Source organism: Carcharodon carcharias, chromosome 3 (genome assembly GCF_017639515.1).
Source record: "Carcharodon carcharias isolate sCarCar2 chromosome 3, sCarCar2.pri, whole genome shotgun sequence".
Classification (NCBI taxonomy): domain Eukaryota; kingdom Metazoa; phylum Chordata; class Chondrichthyes; order Lamniformes; family Lamnidae; genus Carcharodon; species Carcharodon carcharias.
In genome coordinates, this window is record NC_054469.1 from 63,084,361 (window position 1) to 63,111,946 (window position 27,586).

General features: G+C 43.0%; 1 protein-coding gene across 1 annotated transcript in view; it reads right to left on the bottom strand.

Annotated features, from left to right (window-relative positions):
• The window catches only part of malrd1 (MAM and LDL receptor class A domain containing 1), a 290,471-nt gene that overhangs the window by 54,004 nt on the left and 208,881 nt on the right, over positions 1–27,586 (bottom strand). The window contains exons 20-21 of the mRNA XM_041183945.1: positions 21,308–21,499; positions 2,629–2,641 (exon numbers count right to left, since the gene is read on the bottom strand). Coding sequence (XP_041039879.1) covers positions 2,629–2,641; positions 21,308–21,499 — 205 coding nt within the window. The remainder of the gene's footprint in view (positions 1–2,628; positions 2,642–21,307; positions 21,500–27,586) is intronic.

Consider the following 27,586-nt stretch of genomic DNA (forward strand, 5'->3'; position numbering starts at 1 on the left):
ATGCCCATTCACCCACTATAAACTGTATCTAATAAATCATATAATGACAGTCGGATGTGTAAAAAAAGCTTAAAAACAATCATTAACTGATAACTTGCCACTTTCTTAAAAAAACTCTTTTTTACGATATCCCAATAAAAATGTCAAACATCCAGACCCTTTAAGGTATAAATAGCAGAAATTGCAAGCATTTTAAACGTCTTTATCTTGTGTAAATAAACATTATGCAATTGACAGCATAGGTCAGAGGGCCAGAGCTGTCAATCAAGCAATGTTTTCCCTGGGGTACAGCTGTTTCAGTACTATAATGGATGCCTGGGCTTTCAGCCATGAATGCATAATAACGTTTAGCTGAGAGCCCAGAAATCCATTGGCCTGTTGAAACATCTCCCACCTTCCCCAGTACTGGTGCAAGTGCCTCATGAATCAAAACCCATTTCCCCCACACCAATCTTTGAGTCACACATTTAACTATCTAATCTTATTTACCCTACTGCAAGTTGCCCATGGCTCCGGTGATAATCCAAAGATTATTACCTTTGAGGTACTGCTTTTTAATTTAGCTCCTTGATGCTCATACTCTTAAAGCAGAACCTGTTTCCTATTCCTATCTATGTCATTGTTACCACATCCATTGGTGCGTGGACCATGACAACTGGATCCTCCCCCTGCCGCAGCAAGTCCCTCTCCAGCCCAGAGCAGATGTATCAAACCCTGGCACTGGGGATGCAGCCTTATGGACTCACCTTAGCATAGGGGGCATGTAGGGTCATAGATTGGTGGATGGGGGCATACCTTGGCATGGGGGGCATGAGGGGCCACAGGGGTTGTTTAGGGGGTATACCTTGGCATGAGGGAATGAGGCCCATAGGGACTGGGGCTCATGAGGATGACAGTTTGAACGTACCTTTCAAAAGGTTCCCTCATGTAGCCTATGGTTCACCTGAGATGCTGTGAATGACACATCTTTGAAAAGCTGGCCCTACTTCATGAAAACTGTGGAGGACTAGGACAAGCTTATCCCCACAGTGGAGCCGGCCAGGTTGGGAGTGCAGTGTGCGGGCTCACAACCAGAACCAGCCTGCACCCTTAAAAGACACTCTGGAAAATCGGAAACCCTGAGAATGGAGTCCGGAACCCTGGAATCGGGACTCGCCCGCCATTTTCAGAGGGCTCACAGGTGATCTCAACCCGGTGAAAATCCAGCCCTTTATCTCGGTTTGTCTCTCCACAGGTGCTGGCAAACCTGCCGAGTATTTCCAAATATCTTTAATTTCAGGTTTCTAGCTCCTGCAGTATTTTGCTTTTGCGTTTGCAAAGCTGGCCTAGATTTATACATTTTCCTTAAATTGTGTACCCTAACAACCACTAAAAAAAAATTAACGAGAATGTTGGGGAAGATAGTGATTAATCTGCTCAATAAGAACCCAAGAGGTAATTTTGAATTTGGGTGATGGTATAAAATGGCTGCTGTCGATTCAGCATGCCGTTATACGTCTCTCCTAATTTCTATTTCCATTGACTTTAATCAAAAGAGATGTAGAAAAGGCAGCTCAATTGACAGCACCATTACTATCATACAATACCAAAATAATCCCACTTTCTGGATGCTGAGAGAATGAAATCCCTTCATTAGGGTAGTAGATGAAAGATAAGAGATTTGAAACTGAGGGCAGGCAAAACTTGTTTTGCATAGAGGGGTTGATTGTAGTCTCTTGGCATTAATGTAGCAGTGACAAACTAGGCTTGGTAGCCTATTGCTCATTTATCCCAATTGGATGGCCGCTATTTTGAAAGTGTCTGAAGCGCCTGCCTGTTTTAGGGTGTAAGTCCCTTTTAAAATGCAAATGAGGACTTTAAGACTCCAACTGCCTTTTGCAGTTAGAAATGGTTAGAACATGCATTATATCTAAGCTATGTGTATAACTATTATGAATTGCTCATAAGGGTGACAGTGCCTATGTTACATCTGAGAAAAGATTTTCCAACTAACTGTGTCGGCACAGAATGGATGTAGTGCAAAGGGCCAGAGCTTCCAAACTTCAGGGCACTGTATTTGAGGGTACCCCAAAGATACACAGGGGATCTCCCTGGAAGTTCCCAGGTAAGGATTGCACAGCAACTGCCCAGAAGTGCAAACTTCCGATGGGCAATTGCCCTGCACTGGAAATCATCTGAAAATATGATTAAAATCACCAACTTCAGATGGTTCTGACTGTGTCACATCAATTGTTACTCAGAAAAAGTTAGAAGAATTAAAACCAATTCTAATTTCTGAGTACCACATCAACTCCGTCACAGGACTCCCTCCACACCCTAAACCTCCAGGGGACTCACCCCACACCCTGGCTACCCCTCTGCCCATGGAACTCCCCCACACCCCCAACTACCTTCTTCATAGGATTTCCTCCACCCCCCATGCGACCCCCCCATCGCCATGAGGACTCATGCCCCCACCCCCCTCGAGAGATTCACCACCAACCTCTCCCCGACCACCAGGCCAGACTCTCACCCCCACCTATACCCCAAGGCCTGACTCTACACCTCTACACACCCCCCCCACCCACCCCTCACCAAGGCTCGACCAGTGTCACCCCACCAAGCTGTCAACAGGCCCTGGCCCTACACCGCCCCCCACCCTCTCCACCATAGGGCCTGACCCGACAACGCCCATCACAAGGCCCGATCCGACACCCACCCCCTCAAACAGGGCCTGACCTGACAACACCCGCCCCTCCACAGGGCCTGACCCAACTCAACACACCCCCGTTCCGCCCGCATCCTACCTTACACACTTACCTTCGCCCAGGCTTGTCAAGAATCTTTAAACCAGGCTGGACCTTTAAACTTCCCTGCTTTACGGCAGCTAGTGGCTTCCTTACCTGTGACTCTACAGCCCTTGACTGGAGGCCCTGCACTGCCCAGATCTTGCCCGGCCTGAGTCGGAAGGTCGGGCGAGATATGATCGCCTGGATTTCAGGGTAAGACCTTTCGAGTGGAGTGGCAATCCGACTCAATTGCCGCTCCACCCGAAGTTACAGTCCGCACAATTGAGAGAACAGGTCTTTGACCTATTTTTGCCCAATTAATTCTGCCTATGAGTTCTGACCAGATACATCTTGCGTGCTGGAGTATTTATTTATATTTCATGCCTTGCCTTTATTAAATCTGTAGAACACATGCAAAAAAAATGCAACTGAATATGTAATGCAATATCCTGACTTTTATGTTGGCATTGCAATGTTTATCTTCAAAATCCATTTTGAATGGGTACAAGGGAACAGCCATGTCCAATGAAATTCTTACAAAGAGGCTGACTTTGTGTTTTGTTTTGTTGCAATGTTTACAGTTCCTTGTTAGTACCCTGCTGTTTACATGAGAGATTGTTCTGGGATCAGCGAAGACAATGCAGAACAACAGGAAATAGAATGGCAAAAAGTCAAGAAAAATTGATTGGAACCGCAGCCATATAATACTCAAAAGCTGCTTTTAGCTAATCCATGCAGGCCCTTATGTACTCATAGCATTCCTGTTACTAATTAATAGCAACAGCTCACAAAGTTCATGCACGCATTAACCAATTGTGCATTATTTCACATTGTCTATGGTTACATATTCATCTGAGCTTTGAATTATTTCAACATACTAACTGTAGTTTCAGCACCCTAGGAGCTGCATTTTGAAAGTGTTTCCCTGTTTAAGAGGTAAGCTGTTAAATTTTCTACTCAGTGTTCTGTAAAAACTAGATCCCTAATTTTAGCCCAGGGTGAGTGCAGCATGGATGGGATGGGCAAAAAGTTCACACAACAACAAGAAACTTGAGCCTTTTTAACTTCTCCCCCAGATCCCAAATCAGACTCCCTTCTGAAGCCAGTGACGATCATGACAATCGGTGGGCAGGTGTCGGAAATCATGTGGATCGCTGCCAGAGATATAGGGGAACTGTCCCTGTCAAGGTAAGTGACAAGGTGGTGAAATGGAAGGGGTTTAACGGGTGCATGTTGGTGAGTGCATGGGGGGAGTCTTAGAAATAAGGGGTATAGGAACTGAAGCTGCCACAGCTGTAAAGCTGAAAATTACTGAGGAGAGATCTCATGAAAAGTTCCTCCACCCCCAGAGCACCAACACTCCCTTCTTTCATTTGAACAAAAGCAATCTTAAAAAAAACAGTTTACTTCACTTTTCCAATATATTCCTGTCTTGATTGGGCAAATGGTTACAATGATCTTGAATAACCACAAACCATCCTTGTACAAACAGCTAGTGCCAGTCTTGTGTGTTTGTGACCTTATTCTAATTTGCTTTGTGTTAGCTCCTCAGTGGCTCCAGCTTGGGAAGTGGAAAGCTACAGAAATTCCACTCGGTGAACAGAGAGTACGGTGGTGGGCTACCTCAAGCAGCTCTGGCCACTGGTGATCTGTCTGCAAGCTGCTTGGACTTGAGGCAGTATTGCCCAGCTGGAGGTCTATACTAACACGGATACTGGTTGAGAGAGCAAGTCAGGGGAACAGGCCTCCCTCAGATCCTGAAAGTGGATATCATGTACATCTCACATGACCCACTGACACTCAGACAACAGAGTGCAGACTTGATGGAAGGCACGTGAAGCCTTTGTTCACACTCTCCTTAAGGTTTTTCAAGCTAGAGGAAATGCTGGGCCCCAGGACCAAGATGGCAGCAGTCTGAGCTCCTATTCAAGAAGTCAGAACTGTCACCGTTAGCTCTATCACTCGCGGGCCATGTGCAGAGTCCATACTGTGTCCATGGTCTGAAGGGTCATGGTTATGAGTTACATCCATGGTCTGAAGGATCGTAGTTATGTGTTACATCTTGCTTAGCTTTGCTATACAAAGAAATGTCCTTGGAAGTTGAAAGTCTCCAGGGCAGCAAGCAGACCAGTAATAGGGGCAAAAATAACATGAAGATGATGCTGTAGGACAACTGCAGAACATATCCTTGCCCCACTGATGCAGAAACCCTGTTCCAGGTTACCATACCTGACAAAAGACTGCAGCGGAAGTGAAAATCAGGGGAAATGTAAAATGGGCTGTCGATTTGCTAGCATCTGTTTCACGCTATCACACAAAATTAAGATCTATCCCTTCTCTTTCAATTGCTGCAGATTTTTAAAATTCACTCGTTTCCACAGCCCAAGAATTGAGCTCCACGTAATGGTCTTTTTGCTGTCTGGAGCTCACCCTGGAATTTTAGTAGGGTCACCTACTTTACAATAAATGGGTACAAACTGCGTTCATGATTTCTGTCCCCAACTTCTTTTTCCAAGCACGAAATCTAGTCTTCAAACACGCTTGTGGTAAAGCAATCTATGTTCCAGTAATGCACCGTGAAAAGAAATTTTTTTAACAATTGCTTCCTTCTTAGAGCAATAATCTGGATTTATATCCCCCTGTTATTAATTCAGCACCAGCAGAAACAGCCTTTCACAATTTACTTGCACAATATCTTTTATAATTTTGAGAATCTCTCTGAGAGTGCTTCTTCATTTCCTTGTTCTGTTGAAAGAATCTATAATTCTCATTCTTTTTCATAATGTCATCATTCTAGTGAATCTTTGTTGTACCCTCTCTGCCATTTTCATATTTTTCCTAAAGTGGTGTGTGCAGAGACACGTGCAGTTTTCCAATCTAACCTAACCAACATCACATACAAAGTCAGCCTTGCCTTTTGTTTCAGACTAATTATTCCTCTGTATAGGTCCAAGAACCTTTTTGGTGGGATTTTCCGACCTCACCAGTATCCAGGATTGTCTGGTCCCATTGGATATCAATGGACTTTTAGCTGGGTCCTGCCAAGCGCAGCCAGAAAATCCAGCCTTTGCCTTTTTATGATTTCATTTTCCTTCTGCACTCTGACTGGGCTATGTTGTATCTCTCAGTTTCTCCGCTGTGAAGGCATTCAGAGTATGCTTTCTTTTCTATAAAATATGCTGCTGCATTTTCTCTGTGTCTGCCCTATCTGCTTGCATGTTTATATTCTCTGGCTCTCTTTCACATTCTTTCTCACAGGTTTCTGCACCCCACATTTGATATCGATGATAAATTTTCATGTTATTTCCTTTCTGCCTATGTCCAGATCAGTTATATAAGTGAGAGACAAAATCCACTAGGCACAACCTGAAAAATATCCTTTATCCTACACCTATCTTTCTTACCTCTAACCATCCTTCTATCCATGCATTATATTCCCCTTACACCCATAGGTCTTAACTTTTCTAACCATGGATTGTCTAAAGTTGGCTTGTCCAACCCATGGCCCATGGGCAGCAAGAAACCCCTCCATGTGTCCCCCGGAGCATTTGTTGAGAATGTCAATAGGATGGGTCAGTGAGTTTGAAGATTTCTGTGGGGGATTGCTCCTCCACCAACAGCCTGTTTCTCTCCTGTGTTTGCTGCTGATAGGTTTAATAGCGACCCTATCAGCAGCAGACATGAAAGAGACACAGGCTGTGAACATTGGCAACTCTGGAGCACACGGGACCTCAGCTCAACATGCCCTCTCCCCTAGCTTATAATGCTTTTACCCGGCTCTGGCTGTTTCCCCAGTTCTCCTGGCTCTGGGTGCAAACCCTGGTTCCTTCCGTGTTCCCCCAGTTCCTCCCCATGTTCAACAGGCTCTCAACGCTTCCCTGGGTGGGCATCCGTGTGTGGGCGTGTCTGAGAGGGGGAGTTTATATGTGTGTGTGTGTGTCTGGTGGGTCTGTGAGAGGGAGAGTGTGTGTGCCTGTGAGAGGTTGACTGTGTGTGTGTCTATTTGTGTGTGTATGTGTGCAAGGGAGAGAGGGGTTGTGTGTGTGTGTGTATTTGTGTGTGTGTGTGTGTGTGTATGTGTGTGTGTGTGTAGTTTGTGTGACAGTGAGGGCGTGTGTGTGTGAGGTAAAAGGTTTTGTGTGTGTGAGAGAGGGTGAATGTGTGTGTATGGGAGAAAGAGAGGGTGAGTATATGTGTGTGTGGGAGAGAGGCTGAGTGTGTGTGTGTGTGTGTGTGTGTGAGAGAGAGAGTGAGAGAGAGAGAGGCTGAGTGTGGGTGTATGTGTGAGAGAGAGTGAGAGTGTGTGTGTGTGTGTGTGTGTGTGTTTGTATGTGAAAGAGACCGAGAGAGCGTGAGTGTGTGTGAGGGTGAGAGAGCATGGAGGGGAAGCGATAGGAGGGAGGGGAGGGTGTGTCTGGCTCACTCCGAGTCTCAGGGTTCTCATTCACCCTCACGTCCCACACACCAACAGGCACTCTCACCCACTCTCACAGTGATGGGGGTCAATAAGTGAGCAGCCTGAGACTGGGAGTGAGCTGGACACATACACTCTTACCCTTTCACATTTGAATGGTCATCTTGGTTTAAAAAAAATTAGTAATAAATAATCAATTTATTTTTTTTTTGCTCAGCAGGTTGTTTTTTTTCATATGTCAGCTTTTTTTTTGATATTAATGTTTAATGATGTGCCAAACCTTATATTTCTGAAATTTGCTCAGCAGCCACCCAAGTGTGAGAAAAATTGAAACATATCCCCCCATGCAAAAAGAACATAAGAAATAGGAACAGGAGTAGACCATTCGGTCCCTCAAGCCTGTTCCGCCATTCAATAAGATCATGGCTGACCTTCTTGTGTTTCGATTTCCACATTCCCTCTCTCTCCGATAACCTTTGATTCCTTTGCCTAACAAGAATCTATCTACCTCTGCCTTAAAAATATTTGATGACCCCCACCTCCACCACCTTCTGAGGCAGAGAATTCCAAATTCGCACAGCCCTCTGAGAGAAAAAAATTCTCTTCAGCTCTGTCCTAAAAGGGCGACCTCCTAATTTTAAAACAGTGCCCCCTAGTTCTGGACTCACACAAAAGAGGAAACATCCTTTCGATGTCTATCTTGAAAAGGCCGTTCAGGATCTTGTATACTTCAATCAAATCACCCCTCACTCTTCTAAACTCCACTGGAAACAAGCACAGTCTGTGCAGCCTTTCCTCATAAGACAACTTGCTCATTCTAGGTATCAATCTAGTAACCTCCTTTGAACCGCCTCCAATGCATTTACATCCTTCCTTAAATAAGGAGACCAAAACTGCTCGCAGTATTCGAGATGTGGTCTCACTAATGCCCTGTATAACTGAAGCATAACATCCTAACTTATATAGAAAATGTTGGAAAAACTCAACAGGCCTAACAGCATCTATGGGGAGAAAAAAAAGAGTTAACATTTCATGTTTTCTTAATGATTCTTCTTCTGAAGAAGAGTCATAAGGACTCAAAACATTAACTCTTTTTTTCTCTCCACAGATGCTGTTAGACTTGTTGAGTTTTTCCAGCATTTTCATTTTGTTTCAGATTTCCAGCATCCGCCCTATTTTGCTTTTATCCTTACTTTTATGTTCAATCCCTCTTGTAATAAAGGATAGCTTTCCATTAGCCTTCTTAATTACTTGCTGTACCCGCATACTAACTTCTTGTCACTCATGTACAAGAACACCTAGATCCCTCTGCACCTCAGAATTATGTAGCCTTTCTCCATTTAAGTAATTTTTTGCTTTTTTGTTCTTCCTCTCAAGGTGCCAGGATGTGACTGATCACATTTTCCCACAACTTAATTTGCCACATCTTTACCCACTCACTCAACCTATCTTTATCCATCTGCAACCTACTCATATCCTCCTCACAACATACTTTCTTACCTAGCTTTGTGTCATCTGCAAATTTAGCTACTATTTCTTCACTCCCCTCATCTAAGTCATTAAGGTAAATCGTAAAAAGTTGAGGCTCCAGTATAGACCCCTGTGGAACTCCGCTTGTCACATCCTGCATCAGAAAAGGACCCATTCATGCATACTCTCTGCTTTCTGCCAGTCAGCCAATCTTCTATCCATGCTAATATGTTATCCCTACACTATACGCTCTTATTTTCTGTAATAATCTTTGATGTGGCACCTTATCAAATGCATTCTGGAAATCCAAGTACAGTACATCCATAGCTCCCCTTTATCCACAGAGCATGTTACTCCTTCAAAAAACTCCAATAATTTGGTCAAACATGATTTTCCTTTCTTAAAACCATGCTGACTCTTCCCTATTGCCTTGAGGTCTTCTAAGTGCCCAGCTAAAGCCTCCTTAATGATCGATTCTAATAACTTCCCCATGACAGATGTCAAGCTAACCGGCCTATAGTTTCCTGTTTTCTGCCTCCCTCCCTTCTTGAATAGAGGGTTTATATTTGCTACTTTCCAATCTGATGGAGCCTTTCCAGAATTTAGCAAATTTTGGAAAATTAACACCAGTGCATCGATTACCTCATTAGTCACCTCTTTTAAGACCCTGGGATGTAGTCCATCGGGATCTGGAGAAATGCTAGCCCACAGCTCCATCATTTTGCTCAGTTCTGTTTCCCTAGTGATTTCAATTTCACCAATTCCTTTCTCCCTTTCACCTCCTGATTTGCAGCTATTACTGGAATGTTTTTTGTATCCTCTAAAGTGAAGGCAAAGCAAATTATTTGTTCATCTCTTCCACCATCTCCTCATTACCTACTATCAACTCCCCACTGACACTCTCTAGAGGACCAACACTTACTTTACTTACTCTTTTCCTTTTTAAGATTGAACAAGTCTGGTCTACAGATAGCGGTACAGCTTTGTTTGCTTTGCCATCCTGCCATTGAACTGACGGCTGACATTGGCACCAAACAAAAGCTGCATTAGTCTTTTTTTACATTCATTCATGGGATGTGGGCATCATTGACAAAGTCAGCATTTAATGCCCATTTATAATTGCCCTTGAGAAGGTGGTGGTGAGCCACATTCTTCAACTGCTGCAGTCCATGTGGTGTAGGTACACCTACAGTGTTGTTAGGAAGGGAGTTCCAGGATTTTCACCCAGCGACAGTGAAGGAACGGTGATATACTTCCAGGTCAGGATGGTGAATGGCATGGAGAAGAACTTCCTAGTGGTGGTGTTCCCATATGTCTGCTGCCCTTGTCCTTCTAGGTGATAGAGATCATGGGTTTGGAAGGTGCTGTTGAAGGAGCTTTGGCAAATTGCTGCAGTGCATTTTATAGATAGTATACACTGCTGCCACTGTGGTGGTGGAGGGAGTGAATGTTTAATGGGGTGCCGATCAAGCAGGCTGTTTTGTCCTGGATGGTGTCCAGCTTTTTGAGTGTTTATAGAGTTGCTCTCATCCAGGTAAATGCAGAGTATTCTATCACACTCCTGATGTGTGTTGTAGATGATGGTCAGGCTTTGGGAAGTCAGAAGGTGAATTACTTGCCACAGAATTCCCAGCGTCTTATAGCCACAATATGCATAAGGCTGGTCCAGTTCAGTTTCTGGTCAATTTTTACCCCAAGGTTGTTGATAGTGGGAGATTCAACAATGGTAATGCCATTGAATGTCAAGGAGGAATGGTTAGATTCTCCCTCATTGGAGATGGTCATTGGCTGTCTCTTGTTTGGCACGAATGTTACTTGCCACTTTTCAGCCCAAGCCTGAATGTTCTCCAGATCTCGCTGCATGCAGGCATAAACTTTTTTTCCTTTATTATTTCATGAAATATGAACATTGCAGGCAAGGCCATTAATTGTTGCCCATCCCTAATTGCCCTTGAACTGAGTGGCTTGCTGGCCATTTCAGAAGACAGTCAAGAGAAAACCACATTACTGTGGATCTGCAGTCACATGTAAGCCAGCCAAGGAAAGGACAGCAGACTTTTTTCCCTGAAGGACATTAGTGATCCAGATGATGGCAATTGATGATAGTTGTCATGGTTAACATTAGAGATATTCCATGTTCAATAATTGAATTTAAATTCCACCAGCTGCCATGGTGGGATTTGAACACATGTCCCCAGAGTATTAGCCTGGGCCTCTGGATTGCTAGTCCAGTGACAATACCAAAATTTCGGGAAGCAAATTTTCGACAAAATGTTTTTTTTCAGCAATACTCTAGTTCTGTGCTACCAAATGACTAGCTCCATAATTTCTTTTGTACCCTTTGCCTCATAAAGCCCAGAGTCCTATATACCTTTTCAACTATTTTCTCAACAATGTGTGCTTACATAGCCCTAAGTGTCTCTGTTCCTGCACCCTCTTTTGAATTGTACCCTTTGTTTTACATTCCCTCTCCTCATTATCCCGACCAAAATGTATTACTTTGTGCTTCTCTGCATTAAATTTCACCTGACAACTGTCCACCCATTCCACCAGATTGTCAATGTCCCCTTGACATCTTCTAATATCTTCATCACAGCTCACAATACATCCAAGCTTTGTGACAGTTGCAAAGAGACTGCTGCCCCGGAATATCACTTCTAAAAGTTTCCCCACTTCTGAGGTTAAATTGACTGGCTTGTTGTTGCCGGGCTTACCCTGACACCCTTCTGGAACAAAGGTGTAATATTTGCAATTTTTCAGTCCTCTGGTACTACCCTGATATCTAAGGAGGATTTGAAGATTATAGTCAATATCTTAATTTCCACCCTTACTTCACTCACTGTCCTCGGATTCATCCCATCTGGTCCTGGTGACTTATCAACTTTCAGTATAGCCAGCTTTTCTAATACCTCCGCTTTGCCCTGCCCAGTATCTCAACTACCTCTTTCCCTATGACATTGACTGGTGCAAAGTAATCATTTAATACCTCAGCAGTACCCTCTACCCCTATGCATGGATCCTTTTTGTGGTCCCTAATCAACTCTCACCCTCCTCTTAATACCTTTTTACTACTTATACATCTACAGATGACTTTTGGATTCCCTTTTATGTTAGCGGTCAGTCTCTTCTCCAATGAAGGAAAACAGCCATAAAGAAGGATTATAAGGGTAAAAGAGTTTTTTTAGAATCCATTCACGGGATGTGGGTTTCGCTGGTTGGGCCAACGTTTATTGCCCATCCCTAGTTGCCCTTGAGAAGCTGGTGGTGAACTGTCTTCTTGAACCACTGCAGTCCATGTGGTGTAGGTACACCACAGTGCTGTTAGAAAGGGAGTTCCAGGATTTTGACTCAGCAAAAGTGAAGGAACGGTGATATATTTCCAAGTCAGGATGGTGAGTGACTTGAAGGGGAACTTTCAGGTGGTGGTGCTCCCATATATCTTGCTGCCCTTGTCCTTCTAAATGGTAGTGGCCGTGGGCTTGGAAGATGCTGTCGAAGGAGCCTTGATGAATTCCTGCTGTGCATCTTGTAGATGGTACACACTGCTACTACTGTGCGGGGCTGGAGGAGGGAGTGAATGTTTGTGGATGTGGTGCCAATCAAATGGGCTGCTTTGTCCTGGACGATGCCTAGGTCGATGCCGGATGGTCCATCAGGTTTCATTCCTTTTTTGTGATTTTGTAGCTGTTTGTTACAACTGAGTGGCTTGCTAGGCCATTTCAAAGGGCATGTAGAGTCAACCACATTGCTGTGGGTCTGGAGTCACGTACAGGCCAGGCCAGGTAAGGGCGACAGATTTCCTTTCTGTAAAGTGCATTAGTGAACCAGATGGGTATTTACAACAATCGACAATGGTTTCATGGTCATCATTAAACTTTTAATTCCAGGTTTTTATTGAAGTCAAATTCCACAATCGGCCATGGTGGGATTTGAACCCAGGTCTCTGGATCATTACCCTGGGTCTCTGGATTACTAGTCCAGCAAAAATACCACTATGCCATTGCCTTCCCCTTATTTTCCTATGAATGCAGACTAAAAAGGAATTCATTTTCTAAAAAAGGTAAGAAAGTTCATGTCTTTAATACTAAATGGTCATAGGGTGCCCTAAGTGAAAAAGATTACTTCACCTTAAAGCTAGAAAAGTAAATCCTGATAAAAGGCATTCACTGCTCAAGTCACGGAGTTTACCACAGGCTAAAACATTGATAACATAGTTTTGCAAACTCACAAAAGCTACCACAATGTAATAGTTGATAAGATGATTTTATGCTGATAGCCCTAAACCACAGACAACTGAATGTTTGACAAAGCTAACCAAAGACAAACTGAATTATAATTAATCCGTAATCTTGAAACAGTTAAACAATTTAAAAAAATGTATTCTTTCATGGGACGTGGGCATCACTGGCCAGACCAGCATTTATTGCCCATACCTAGAGACGGTTTGGTGAGCTGCCTTCTTGAACCACTGCAGTACATTCACCACCTGCCACAGGCCAGGTCCTTTGTGTTCTTTAGGGCCCAGCCAGCTTGATCTGTAGTGGTGCTATGGAGCAACTCTTGGTGATGGGTATTGAAGTCCCCCAGAGTGCATTCTATGGCTTTGCTTCTCAGTGCTTCTTCCAATTGGCGTTCAACACGGAAGAATACTGATCCATCAACTGAGGGGGTGTGTTAAGTGGTATTCAGCAGGAGGTTTCCTTGCACATGAGACTTCATGAGGTCCAGAGTCAATGTTGAGGATGCCCAGGGTAACTTCTTCCCAACTTTATACTATTGTGCTACTACCTTTGGTGGGTCTGTCCTTTCGTTGGGACAGTGATGGTGGTGTCCGGGACATTGGCTGTAAGGTATGATTCAGTGAGTATGACCATATCAGACTGTTGCTTGTCTAGTCTCTGGGTCAGCTCTCTCAATTTTGGCACAAGCCCCCAGATGTTAATAAGGAGGACTTTGTAGGGTCAACAGGGCTGGGTGTGCTGTTGCCATTTCCAGTGCCTAGGTCGTTGTCGGGTGGCCCATTAGGTTTCATTCCTTTTTGACTTTAGTGGCTTGGTATAATTGAGTGGCTTGCTAGGCCTTTTCAGAAGGCATTTTAGTGTCGACCATATTGCTGAGGATCTGGAGTCACACCTAGGCCAGATCAAGTAAAGGACACTAGTGAACCAAATGAGTTTTTAGGGCAATGGACGAGTTTCATGGTCACTATTACTGGGACGAGCTTTAAGTTCCAAATTTATTAATTGATTTTAAATTCTACCAGCTGCCATGGTGGGATTTGAATTTATGCCCCCAGAGTATTAGTCTGGGCCTCTGGATTGCTAGTCTAGTGACATCAACACTATGCTACCACCTGAATATTTGACCAATATGAGCCATGCAGCCAGATCTTATCTGGCAATTAACAGTAATACAACCTTATTTTGAAATTAAAAGGAGGATGGACCAACTTACAACTGAGGTATGAGCCCCAAGTATAAAAATTATAGAAACATTATAAATATTGGAAGAACGCGTTGTATTTATATATTTGCCGGATTCACTTTAGCGTCACTTTTGGTAAAAATCAAATATTAGAGCTCAGCAATGGTAATTTTCCCCTTAACTGAGCGAGGTAGCTCACTAACTCTCTTATGCGAACATATGAAATAGGAGCAGAAGTAAGCCAATCGACCCCTCGAGCCTGCTCTGCCAGTCAATAAGATCATGGCTGATCTATTTGTGTTTCAAGTTCTACGTTCCATCTAACCCGATAACCTTTGATTCCCTTGCCTAACAAGAATCTATTTACATCTGCCTTAAAAATATTCATGACCCCACTTCCACTGCCTTCTGAGACAGAGTTCCAAAGTCGCACAACCCTATAAGAGAAAAAAATTTCTCCTCATCTCCGTCCTATAAGGCTGACCCCTAATTTTAAAACAATACCCTCTAGTTCTCACCCTCAGGAGGAAACATCCTTTCCATGTCCACCTTGCTAATATTGTTCAGGGTCTTATATACTTCAAACAAGTCACTCCTCACTCATCTAAACTTCAGTGGAAACAAACCCAGGCTGTCCAATCTATCCTCATAAGACAACCCACTCATTCCAGATATCAATCTAATAAAGAATAATACAGACTCGAAACATTAACTTTGTTTCTCTCTCCACAGATGCTGCCAGACCTGCTGAGTTTTGTCCAGCTCTTTTTGTTTTTATATTAATCTAGTAAATCTCCTCTGAACCGCCTCCTCAAATTTACATCCTTCTTTACATAAGGAGACCAAAACTGCACCCAGTTTCCGAGATGCAGTCTTACTAATGTCCTGTATAACTGAAGCATAACATCTTTACTCATAAGTTCAATTCCTCTCGTAATAAAGGATAGCATTCCATTAGCCTTCTTGATTACTTGTTATACCTGCATACTAACTTTTTGTGACTCATGCACAAGAACACCTAGATTCTTCTGCACCTCTGAATTCTGCAACCATTCTCCATTTAAGTAATATTCTGCTTTTTTATTCTTTCTGTCAAAGTGAACAAGCTCACATTTTTCCACACTATACTCCATCTGCCGGATTTCTGCCCACTCACTCAACTTATCTATAATCGTCTACAAACTCCTTATGACTTCTTCACACCATACTTTCCTATCTATCTTTGTGTCATCTGCAAATTTAGCTACCATGCCTTTGCTTCCCTCATCTAAGTCATTGATGTAAATTGTAAAAAGTTTAGGCCCCCACACAGATCCCTGCGGGACTCCACTCGTCACATCCTGTAAATCAGACAAAGACCCATTTATGTGTACTCTCTGTTTTCTGCTAGCCAGCCAATCCTCTGTTCAGGCTAATATGTTACCCCTTACACCATGAGCTTTGATTTTCCCCAATAGCCTTCTACTCATGGCTTAAGGTGAATGTTACTTTAATAATTGATGGATAGCTACATAAATATTTTACTGTATTAATATTTGGATTTAAAAATTAGATTCTCTACTAGAAATAAGATTGTACTTTCTAACTTTTCCTAGAACTATTAAAGTTGTATTGACTATCTCATCAAATTGTGAATTGCATATTTGGTTCTTTAATACATTTCTATTTGGCTTAGAATTTATATTGTCTCACATAGTCTTCTGTATCAATAACTTGTGAATCCCATTTCTGTACACCCTTTGGTGGAGAGGCACATTGCTGAGGAGGGATTCCCACACACTCACAATATCCAGGATATTATAATTTGGCTGAAACTTGTTAAAGAGGCTATCTGAAGACCAGTAATATTCTCAGCTGGTTCCTTTCTGTTAGGGAGAGTGAGATCAGACCTTCAGACCTATTCAGCTTATTTGGGATTTCACTTTCTGAACCTTAAGTGACAGTAATCATCTGAGAAGTACGCTTGTTTCAAGATGGTCCCTAAACGGGGTTTAATCCACTACAGTTGGCACCCAACACGTTTCTGAGTTGATAAAGAATCCTATACTTACATTCATATTTAAATATATATTTTAGATCATTACATTTGACGGGGTGTTTTACTGATAGCAGTGTTAAAACCCAGATTTAAGTCTCTAGTGACAACAAGTGCCTGATCAGGCCTGGTAGCACTTAAATCAGAACTCCCTCAAAATAACATTGTGGTTTAGAAATTTCTTATAAGGTTCATATTAATTTCTAACTAAAGTTAGGTCCTGAGGAAATGGCAAACTCTCTCAGAATTGGCCATGTCTTTCCATTAGGGAATTCAAATGATTGCTTTGTTAGGGCAAATAATCCATTTCCAATAACTCCACAAGATCAAGTCTTTGAAATAGAGGGCTTTGATGGCAATGGAGCCATTAGAACCCGGGGCATAATTGAGGCTGATTCCCCAGGAGCAGGGAATACGAAATATCTCTCTCTTTGCTTCTCTCACTTCCTTCTACACTCCCCCTCCGAACTCCATTTATTTAGTCTGGCTCTGACCTGTATTATGAGGGTAATATCAGTCATACACACCCTTTTTCTGCTTTACTTCACTCTCTATCTCTTTTGTCATCCAGAGAACTCTGGCTTTGGTTGTCCCACCTTGCCCCCTCATGAGAATATACCTTGACTGTATCTAAGCCATTCCTCTTTAAAGACAGACCACTGTTCCATTACAATCTTTGATTCCTATTAAATAAAAGAAAGATACTACAGATGTTGAAAATCGGAAATAAAAAGCCAAGTGTTGGAAATACTCAGCTGCTCTGGCAGCATCTGTGGAGTGAGAAACAGAGTTAATGTTTAAAGTCCAATATGACCCTACTTTGGCATTGTTCTTTGATTTCAATTTAACTGAGATGGATCCGTACTAAATCCATTGAATTGGTCCTCATACAATTACATATTTTTACTTCAGATTGCACTTTGCCTTTTCAGTAACTATCCTAAACCTTATGTTACACCTTGGCTCCCATCCTCCTGCCACATTAGTTAAAACCCTCCCCAAAACATTAGAAAGCTGCCCCACAAGGTTATTGGTCATGGCTCTGTTGAGATACAACCTGACTGGCTGTTTAGGTCCCACCTCCCCCAGAACTAGTCCCAATGTCCCAAGAATCTAAAGCACTCCCTCCTGCATCATCTCCCCAGGCCCATATATTCATCTGCTGTATCCTCCTATTTCTATACTCACCAGCACGTGGTACTGGAGTAATCCGGACATTATACCTTTGAGGCACTGCTTGCTAGTCTCCTTTCTTACTCCCTAAAATCTGCTTGCAGGACCTCATCCCTCTTTCTACCTGTGTAATTCTTCTTAGTCATGAAGCCCACTGTCCATTTTGGAGGCAGAAGCAACTTTAAAAAATATCTAGGTTGATACTTGCAGAAAAGTGGTTTAAAAAAACTTATTTATTGGTCCATTGTAAAGCTTTAAAGGTTAATTCATTGCATCTCAGTCAGAAAATGCAATCGAAAGGAATGTGGGTCACTGAGTCAATTCTACCTTATCTCTGATCTATGTTCCAGAAATGGTGGACTGAATGCCCTTCTTCCATAATGTAAAAATTGAGCATTATATTACTCTACTATCCATTCTAATTGTGTAGAACCTAGATTTCCAATAGCACATATGACAGGCCTAACTATAAACCTAATCTGAATACCCATTTATTTTGGTTGGAGAAGGGAGCAGATAGAGCCTGGGTAAAAGTTAATTTAGAAATTTTAATATTTGCTCAAACAGCTCAATTTCAGACCCTGCAGAAATTATTCAAATTAAGCAGTAAAGTAATCTGTGCATTTCAATAATTTAAATGCTGCAGTGCTATAATGAATCTTCAAAAGAGATTTATACATTGTTTCATAACATGAAATAGTGGATATCAGGTCTTGGATGCTTTGATGGTTTTGAGGCCACTAGGGGTCTACAAGGGAGGTTGTAAATGTTGAGATTCAACTGTCAGAAACTTTAAATGCTCTGGCTAAGAGGAAAGCATAAATCTAATATTAAGAGGCTGCTCGACTTACAAGTGGAGGGATTCACTAAAGTGAAGGATTTCTGATCACTCGCCTGCTGTTAACCATCAGGGTACTTTGTGAGCTGGTGGCAATCTACTTCCAACTTCATAAACATTTTAGCACTCTGACATTACAACAGTTTCATTGGAATGAACTTTACAATACGTTGTGATAAAAATTAAACAAATAATATGTCATAAAATGATTTGCCACTGATGGTATCATTCATACATATAGTTATGTTGATCAGCAAATGTATGGAATTCAGTCTGTGCATGATATAGGGAGTGACAAGGTAATGGAGGCAGGCTTAAAAAATGGACAATTCTCCAGGTCCGGATGATTTGTGTCCCAGACTGCTGAGGGAGGGGACCGCTGGGGCTCTGACCCAAATTTTTAATTCCTCTCTGGCCAGGGGGGAGGTGCCAGAGGACTGGAGAACAGCTATGTGGTTCCGCTATTTAAGAAAGGTTGTAGAGATAAGCCAGGGAACCACAGGCCAGTGCGTCTCATGTCAGTGGTAGGGAAACTATTGGAGAAAATTCTGAAGGAAAGAATCTCTCCTCACTTGGAGAGGCAAGGTTTGATCAGGAATAGTCAACATGGCTTTGTCAGAGAGAGGTCATGCCTGACAAACTTCATTGAATTTTTTGAGGAGGTGACCAGGGGTGTAGATGAGGATAGTGCAGTTGATGTAGTTTATATGGATTTCAGCAAAGCCTTTGACAAGATCCCACATGGGAGACTTATAAAGAAGGAAAATGCACATGGGATAAAGGGTAACTTGATGAGGTGCATTCAAAATTGGCTTAGTTGTAGGAGACAGAGGGTGATGATAGAAGGTTGCTTTAGTGACTGGAAGCCAATGTCCAGTGGCGTACCACAGGGATCTCTGCTGGATCCCCTATTATTCGTCATTTATATAAACGACATAGATGACTATGTGGGGGGTTAGGATTAGTAAATTTGCAGATGACACAAAAGTGGTTAACAGTGAGGCTGAGTGTCTTGGGCTACAGGAAGATATAGACGGGATGGTCAAATGGGTAGATAATTGGCTATTGGAATTTAACTCTGAAAAGTGTGAGGTGATACACTTTGGAAAGAGTAATTTGACAAGGAAGTATTCAATGAACAGCATGACACTAGGAAGTTCTGAGGAACAAAGGGACCTTGGTGTGTGTGTGTCCATAGATCTCTGAAGGCAGAGGGGCATGTTAGTGGGATGGTGAAAAAGGCAAATGGGACTCTTGCCTTTATCAATTGAGGCACAGATTACAAAAGTAGGGAGGTCATGTTGGAGTTGTGTAGAACCTTGGTGAGGCCACAGCTGGAGTACTGTGTGCAGTTCTGGTCGCCACATTATAGGAAGGATGTAATTGCACTGGAGGGGGTGCAGAGGAGATTCACCAGGATGTTGCCTGGGATGAAACATTTAAATTATGAAGAGAGGTTGGATAGACTTGGGTTGTTTTCATTGGAGCAGAGAAGGCTGAGGGGCGACCTGATTGAAGTGTACAAGATTATGAGGGGCATGGACAGGGTGGATAGGGAGCAGCTGTTTCCCTTAGTTGAAGGGTCAGTCACGAGGGGACATAAGTTCAAGGTGAGGGGCAGAAGGTTTAGGGGAAATGTGAGGAAAAACTTTTTTACCCAGAGGGTGGTGATGGTCTGGAATGTGCTGCCTGGAAGGGTTTCCTCACATCCTTTAAAAAGTACCTGGATAAGCACTTGGCACATCATAACATTCAAGGCTATGGGCCAAGTGCTGGTAAATGGGATTAGGTAGGTAGGTCAGGTGTTTCTCGTGCCGGTGCAGACTCAATGGGCCGAAGGGCCACTTCTGCACTGTGTGATTCTGTGATTCTGTGAAAATCAGTGTCAGATGACTGTTTAACTCTTGAAGCATTATTCTCATAATTGGTCCCTAACAACTTTGGTTTCCAGACATAAGCTCTGTTTCCATGATAAGACAATACTTCTGCAAAGCACCATTCATAGGGAATTTTAGTTGGGCCTCTAATTTCTCAACCTCTGTTCCCAAACAATGTCCAATGCAAGTTTTGCCCGATGGCAGAATCAACCTTTGTAGTGATGACCTAGCCAGTTAGTGGCCCATTTATAAGACGTGGTAATGGGAGGGATTCAGAAAACAGCGCAAAGAGTTTGGTGTGTACCACTGTTAACAACTTACAAGGCAAATTGATCACACAAAAGGCTACTGACACAGTAGCCAACTGGACTCTCCTGTGCTATTTTGCACTGAGAGCCAAGGAAAGTGCAGTGAGAATAGCCAAGGATCTTTAAGGGGCACTGTTAGAAAAGTGAGGGTTAATTTTTTGGGAATTGCAGCAGAAATTTGTGCATTTGTAAGCAATAGATGTCTTGAGTAAATAATGTCTAAAGCGGCTTATCACATTGGCCATAACAAAACCTGAATCCCAACAATGTCTGATTGTGCTAGGTCCAGGCTTACTGACAACAGCACATTCAGCAGCTTTTGCAAGCCTGAAAATAATAAATAAGCCTTTTTTAACTGGATTGATACAAAATCTGCCTTCACATAATCTTGAGGACCTACATGTTGTGATAGTTGCTGACTATTTCACAAATTCGACATGCAACCTACATTCATAGAATAGGTCATTTGACATGCATTTGGGCCATTTGAGGAAGGTAGCATATAGTGTCTGTGGAACCAGACCCGGACAAGAGTCACTGGCTCTTTGAGTGGAATTATGTGAGAAAAATCATAGGAAGAAAAACATCAAAAATATGTCTCTTCTTTACACTTTTACGATACTGTTGCAGACTTGGAAACATTGATATTAAAATTAAAATATTGTAATTACTCCTGACATTTCAAGTACCTTCATTACTGTAACATGGAATTTCTTTCAATGATAGAGATTGTTAGCTGGAGACCATTTTTGCTAAACTAGCCAGTGCAGGGAGACAGGAATTCTTGGATCTGCTGGCAGTCTAAAGGTTAATTCAAAAACTCACCCATTTAAGTAGAGTCTAATTGAAGGTTACAATGAAGCCTTTGGCTGTCTCATGAGAAAAGGTTAAAAGATGATAAGGCGGTGAGTGCCTCATGACAGCAAATTCCTAGTATTACTGCTGACAGTCATTAATGTACGCTGAAGAGTGAGTTTCACGGTACAGTACCTCCAGTAACACATTCCAGGGTGAAAGAGATGTCATCAATTGCAATATCTGTGAGGTCATCTCCACCCACTTCAGCTTCAAACACAACTTTAAATGGATAGTTATTGGAAATGAGCACATTGGCATAAATCCAGTTGTCCTCCTTGTTCCCAGTCACTGACCACATCAATAAGGGCATTCCATGCTCACTAACACTGTATACCTGGAAGAGAGAAATATTTCCTAAACATTACTCTGCTGACAGAAAGCAGAATGGATCTTCTCATTTTTCATTTTTGGATCACTGCTTTAAGCACAGTTTATCTCACTTCTCAGCTGCTTACCTTAGAAATAAGCGCTTCTGAAAAATCACTGGCGATGTCAGTCATATTTTGTGGGAACTGTGAACTTGGAAGTAGTGAACCTGAACACGAGACCAAACGCAGACCAGGTGACTGCTTTGCAGAACACCTTTGGTCTGTCTGCAAGCATCACCCAGACCTCCCTGTTGCTTGCCATTTTAACACTCCACCCTGCTCTCTTGCCCACATGTCTGTCCTTGGCTTGCTGCATTGTTCCAGTGAAGCTCAACGCAACTGGAGGAACAGCACCTCATCTTCTGACTAGGCACTTTACAGCCTTCCAGACTGAATACTGAGTTCAACAATTTTAGATCTTATGCTCCCTCCTCCATCCCCACCCTCTTTCCGTTTCTTCCCCCTCCTTTTTGTTTCTTCCAATAATTTATATAGATTTTTCTTTTCCCATCTATTTCCATTATTTTTAATGTATTCCACCGATCATTTATCCATACTTTTTATGCCCTTTTAGTCTTATTTCACCCCACCCCCACTAGAGCTATCTGTACCTTGCTTGTCCTGTTATGCTTTCTTAATTAGCACATTCTTTTAGATAATATCACCACCTTCAACACCTCTTTGTTTCTTTTGTCTGTGACGTCTTTTGGTTATCTCCTCCTATCACTGCTTGCTTGTCCCAACAACCAACAACCACCCTTCTCTCTCCCCCCCCCTTAAACCAGCTTATATTTCACCCCTCTTCTATTTTACTTAGTTCTGTTGAAGGGTCATGAGGATTCTAAACATCAACCGTACTCTTCTCCGCCGATGCTGCCAGACCTGCTGAGTTTTTCCAGGTATTTTTTATTTTTTTATTTTTTGTTCTGAACACGTCCTCATTTTATTTTTGTGTCAGGCCAACAATTATGAATGGACAGGCTCCGAGAAAATATAATCAAATTGCTATGTATGCATCTTTGCTTACTTTAGGGGAAGCCAGCATTTCAAATTGGCCCCTCATTGCAAGCATCCACTCCAGGTAGAGTTTCATTTGACAGAAGCACAGATTAGAGAACTGGACATGGAGTCAGTGCATCCAATTCGTGGGACCCAAATATTTCAGCCATTAAAATCAATAGAAAATGGAAATGCAAAAGAAAACCAGTTTGTGAATTATAACAAATGGATTCTAACATGCAGCAGAATAGGCTTCTAAACTTATATGATTTTTGAAATAAAATCTATTAATCTAAAAAGTTGAGACAGAGGATAGCTTTCTCAGAGCCCTCCTGTGTAGCCAGCGCATATCAGAAAATAGAAGATGATCTTTTTTGTTGCACATTGGTAGCTGGCAGGAACCTGGAAATCTATCCAGGGTTCTAGTTCTGACATCTTTTAAAAGCCTTGGGTCACAATTTGTCATTGTTTATAAATAAAATCAGCGCAGCCACTAAGGGCAATGGTCTTTTCCAGTGTTGACAATTCAGCTTAGATGGTCTAGCCTAGAAATGTGAAAATTGCACCCGTACGTACATGAGCAAGGGACCAAACTGACTGTACACGTGCCTGTCCATGTGGGTGTAGAGACCATTGTGAAATTGGTCCTGGAACTCATTATAATGGGTCAGTCATGCAGCCAACATTACTCATGCGGCTTAATAGTGAAGTGTTTGTTTCGGTGGAGGAGGTAGGAAATTGGGGTTTTTTGTGACAACTTGAAGACAACCAGCACCTTTGAAAAGGGGAGCCTATTGTGGCTGCTGACAGGAGGCAACACTTGTAAAGAGGGAAATGGAATCAAGACCTATTGGTCAAGCCCTCAGGTTCTCTGCTGCCATTTTCAAGGCACAGGACTAGCTGGTGTACAGGAGGGAAAAGATCCTGTTCTCCTCGGGGTCAGAGAGCTCTCCAGGCAGCTCCTCTGTCGCTAGTGGTAAGAGATAGCTGAGAAGGTCAACTGAAGGCTCTCATGAAAGGTCATTGGCCTGAAACGTTAACTCTGTTTCTTTCTACACAGATGCTGTTTGACCTACTGAGTTAGTTGCAACATTTTTTGTTTTTTAATTTAGATTTCCAGCATCAGCAGTTTTTTGCTTTCATATTAGGGTTTGATTTGCTGCTACTTTTCTTCCAGGAACGTCTACCTTGAAGTTCTGCTCTTCCTTCTGATGGGATTTCTATTTGTCTTTTTCACCTGGTTCACCTTCATTGCTTTCTATTTTCCGTCTCAATTTTGATCGGGTATTTACCAAAAATGGCTTTCACAGCCACATCTCCTTCCTCAGAAACTGTCTTCACAGGAATTCCTACTGAAAATCAACCCTTTGGGTGGAGTTTAATTTATGCCCACCGCCTGGGGGGATGGGGGGTGCGTTGATGGAGGTGGCTTTGGTGGTGGTGGTGGCGGTGGGGTGGCCGGGTGCATTTAATCAGACCAGACGGTGGCAAGTGGAGACCTCGCCATATTTCCACCTTTGCCCAGGTTTAGTCCATGGTGGGAAGGCTGCTGGACAACCTTCCCTCCCCGCCATCAATTCAGGGTCTTAAGTGGGCAATTAATGCCTCCTTAAGGGCCTTATTCTGCTGCCGCTGGTATTCACTCAACTGTTTACAGCTGCTTCTTCAATGATCTTCCTTCCATCACAAGGTCAGAAGTGGGGATGTTCGCTGATAATTGCACAATATTCAGCACCATTTGCGACTCCTCAGATATTGAAGCAGTCCATGTCCAAATGCAGCAACATCCAGGCTTGGGCTGACAAGTGGCAAGTAACTTTCATGCCACCCAAATACTAGGCAATGACCATCTTCAACAAGAGAGAATTTAACCATCGCCCCTTGACATTCAATGGCATTACCATCACTGAATCCCTGACTAGCAACATCCTGGGGGTTACCATTGATCAGAAACTGACCTGGACTAGCCATATAAATACTCTGGCTACAAGAGCAGGTCAGAGGCTGGGAATCCTGTGGCAAATAACTCACTTCTTGACTTCCCAAAGCCTGTCCACAAGGCACAAGTCAAGAGTGTGATGGAATACTCCCCACTTGCCTGGATGAGTGCAGCTCCAACAAGACTCAAGAAACTTGACATCGTCCAGGACAAAGCAGCCCGCTTGACTGGCATCCCTTCTACAAACATTCACTCCATGCACCACCAATGTACAGTAGCAGCAGTGTGTACCATCTACAAGATGCACTGCAGGAATTCACCAAGGGTCCTATGACAGCACCTTCCAAACCCACGACCATTACCATCTAGAAAGACAAGGGCAGCAGACACATGGGAATACCAGTACCAGGAAGTTCCCCTCCAAGCCACTCACCATCTTGGAAATATATTGCTATTCCTTTGTTGTCGCTGGGTGAAAATCCTGGAACTCTCTCCCTAACAGCTCCATGGACTGCAGCGGTTCAAGAAGGCAGCTCACCACCACCATCTCAAGGATAATTAGGGATGGGTAATAAATGCTGGCCCAGCCAGCGAGGCCCACATCCCATGAATAAATGAAACAGCAAGCAAGGGTCACATCATGATGGAAGCCTGAAAAGCAAGCCCTTTCGGGGTTGCTTGCAGGCTCCCAGCAGGAGTCTCTCATTCAAAGGCAGTCAGTGCCTGATAAACGGACCTGGCATCAGGAAGGGAGGGGTGCTGCTGAGAGCCAGCCACCTGCCTATGCTGCCAAATTGTCTTTCTCTTCCCCTGCAGCCCAGGGTATGGGAGAGCTGGGATGCACAATGTGCAAAACACCGGGGCTCTTGTCCTAGGGGCCCGGGTTCAAGTCTTCCTTTTCTATACAAAAAATCGATGCCGTGGATAATTAGTTAACCATTTCGCTAATAAGTCAACTCTTATTTCCTGTCTCCTCCTACTTACGTCCTCCGCCAGTGACAAGCAGGTGTGAGGGGTGGAGCATCGCAGGGAGGGTAGGGGAGTTGCACTTGATTGACGTGAGGCTGTGGCTTTCCACTGGTCGGTGGTGCTCTCCATCAATTGAACACCTGCATAGGATTGGTTGGGCTGATGTGGGCGGGCATGCACATGCGGCTGGTGGAAGTGTTAAAGCGCTGGATACAACACCAAGCACTGGGAAGGCAAAATGTAACTGCGAATCTGCAAATTTGGGTAGTTCCTTTGGACTTTACACTTACTGCTTTGTGTGGACCAGGTGTGCAGATTTTGGAATTTAAAAAGAGATCATATTTGATTTGCTACTTTTCCTCTAAAGTTCCTCACCTATTTTGGCCAATAGAATATAACTCGCTGTTACATTCCTACAGCGCCCCTGCATATTCCGAGTAATTTGGAATTATATTTTGAGGTGATGTGGTTATTTTTAAACACCAGTTGGACAATACTGTTTAGTACATTTTAAGGGATCCTGAAATTCTAGCTCCTGCTTGGTAACCATTGATTGTGGCACAGACTTTAATTCGAAACCTGCAACTTTGAAAGCCCTCACTGGACTGGCTCTTAAAACTAAATAAAAACTGCTCTATTGTTTAAAAGAAACAAATTACAGGCCCTCCAGCGATTACTGCAGTTATTTTATACATTTGGATGGTTTGTGTTACGGAAGCATTTTATAGAACCCAAGCAGCAGAACCCAGGACATTGTTTAATGAATAAAAATGCACTGCATTTCCCTTTGAATCTGTGGTACAGTTAGTTAGAAAATTCATAGCATGCATAATTTATCCGATGTAGTAATCCACTTTTTAGATTCCGTGGTGTGTGGCTCTCTTTGTGTGGAAGGATGGTTCTTGACTCTAAATTGCAAAGGTTAAATCTTACAAACGACAGATGGACTGCCATTCACCTTACTTTGAGCAAGAGGATATGAAGTGAAAGGTCCAGCTGTTCAAATGATTTCCAGAAAGATTTTTGGACAAAGCATGAAAATGAACATGGTGCAGAGTGCTTTGATGAGCAATTGTTGAATCATTGCCATTTATTGTATAATTTAACATAGCACATTCAATTGAAATAAAATTGGCATTGTGTACTAATTAATTGAAATTCTAGAACAAGCAAAACTGTCAAACTTCAATCATTTAAAATTGTTACATATTGTGGTCAGTGGGCCAGGAAACAGGAGAAGCACCAGGGCCCCATAATTTCTCTCCCTGCCCCTGCTGCAACACCCCCCATCCCATAGAGCCCCTCCCACCATCACATGGGTCCCTCGGCAATCATGGGCCTCGGATGGGTGTCGTACTGGCAGCAGCCATCGCCTCCCCGGTGGCATTGCTGAGCAATGAAAAGCTGATTGGCCAGCAGCTCTCAGTGGGTGGGACTTCTACCTCTGCGGTCCTTGATCACGCTGCTGGGTTGTTGTGCCTGATTGGCTCTTAATTCAGCAGGCCTTCCCGAAAAGAAGCATTGGGTAGCTCTCGCCAAGCCTTTAGCCTGCAGGCAAGACCCCCCATCACCTCCATTAAGTACCACCCATCGTGTTTCAAATTCACCCATGAATACAGATATCTCCTTGGCATTCAGAATTTCCGAAACTGATGTTCTTTCCGTACCCTGAGATCCATACTCAACACCATTTGCCATCACAAGTATATACTCGACTTTTTTTCTTTAGCAGCACTGATTCATTCTTTCTCAAAGCTGTCCTGGTGCAGTTTCATCAAATCCTTTGTCTCATCTGACCCTTTAACAAAATCATTTTCTCTTCCTTTCAGATGTGAAGGATTGCAAGCGTCAACAATTCATGGGTAGTCACGCCCCTCCAGATCGTTCTTCCCCTTCACTTCCCTCTGATCACATTTCTTCTGTAGCATAAGGGTATAGGAATATATATAGGAATAATGGAGGGCTGAGTACAGTACCACCCACAGAGTGATGTAAGAGAATACATGACCCACAGCTGGGGGTCATTGTAGTGTTGGACAGAACCATGTATAGAAGCAAGCATGGAGGCAGCTCCCAGCTGTACCTATGTATATCATTTCTAGTAGTTAATAAATACTTACTTTTGAACTACCTAAGACTACAAATA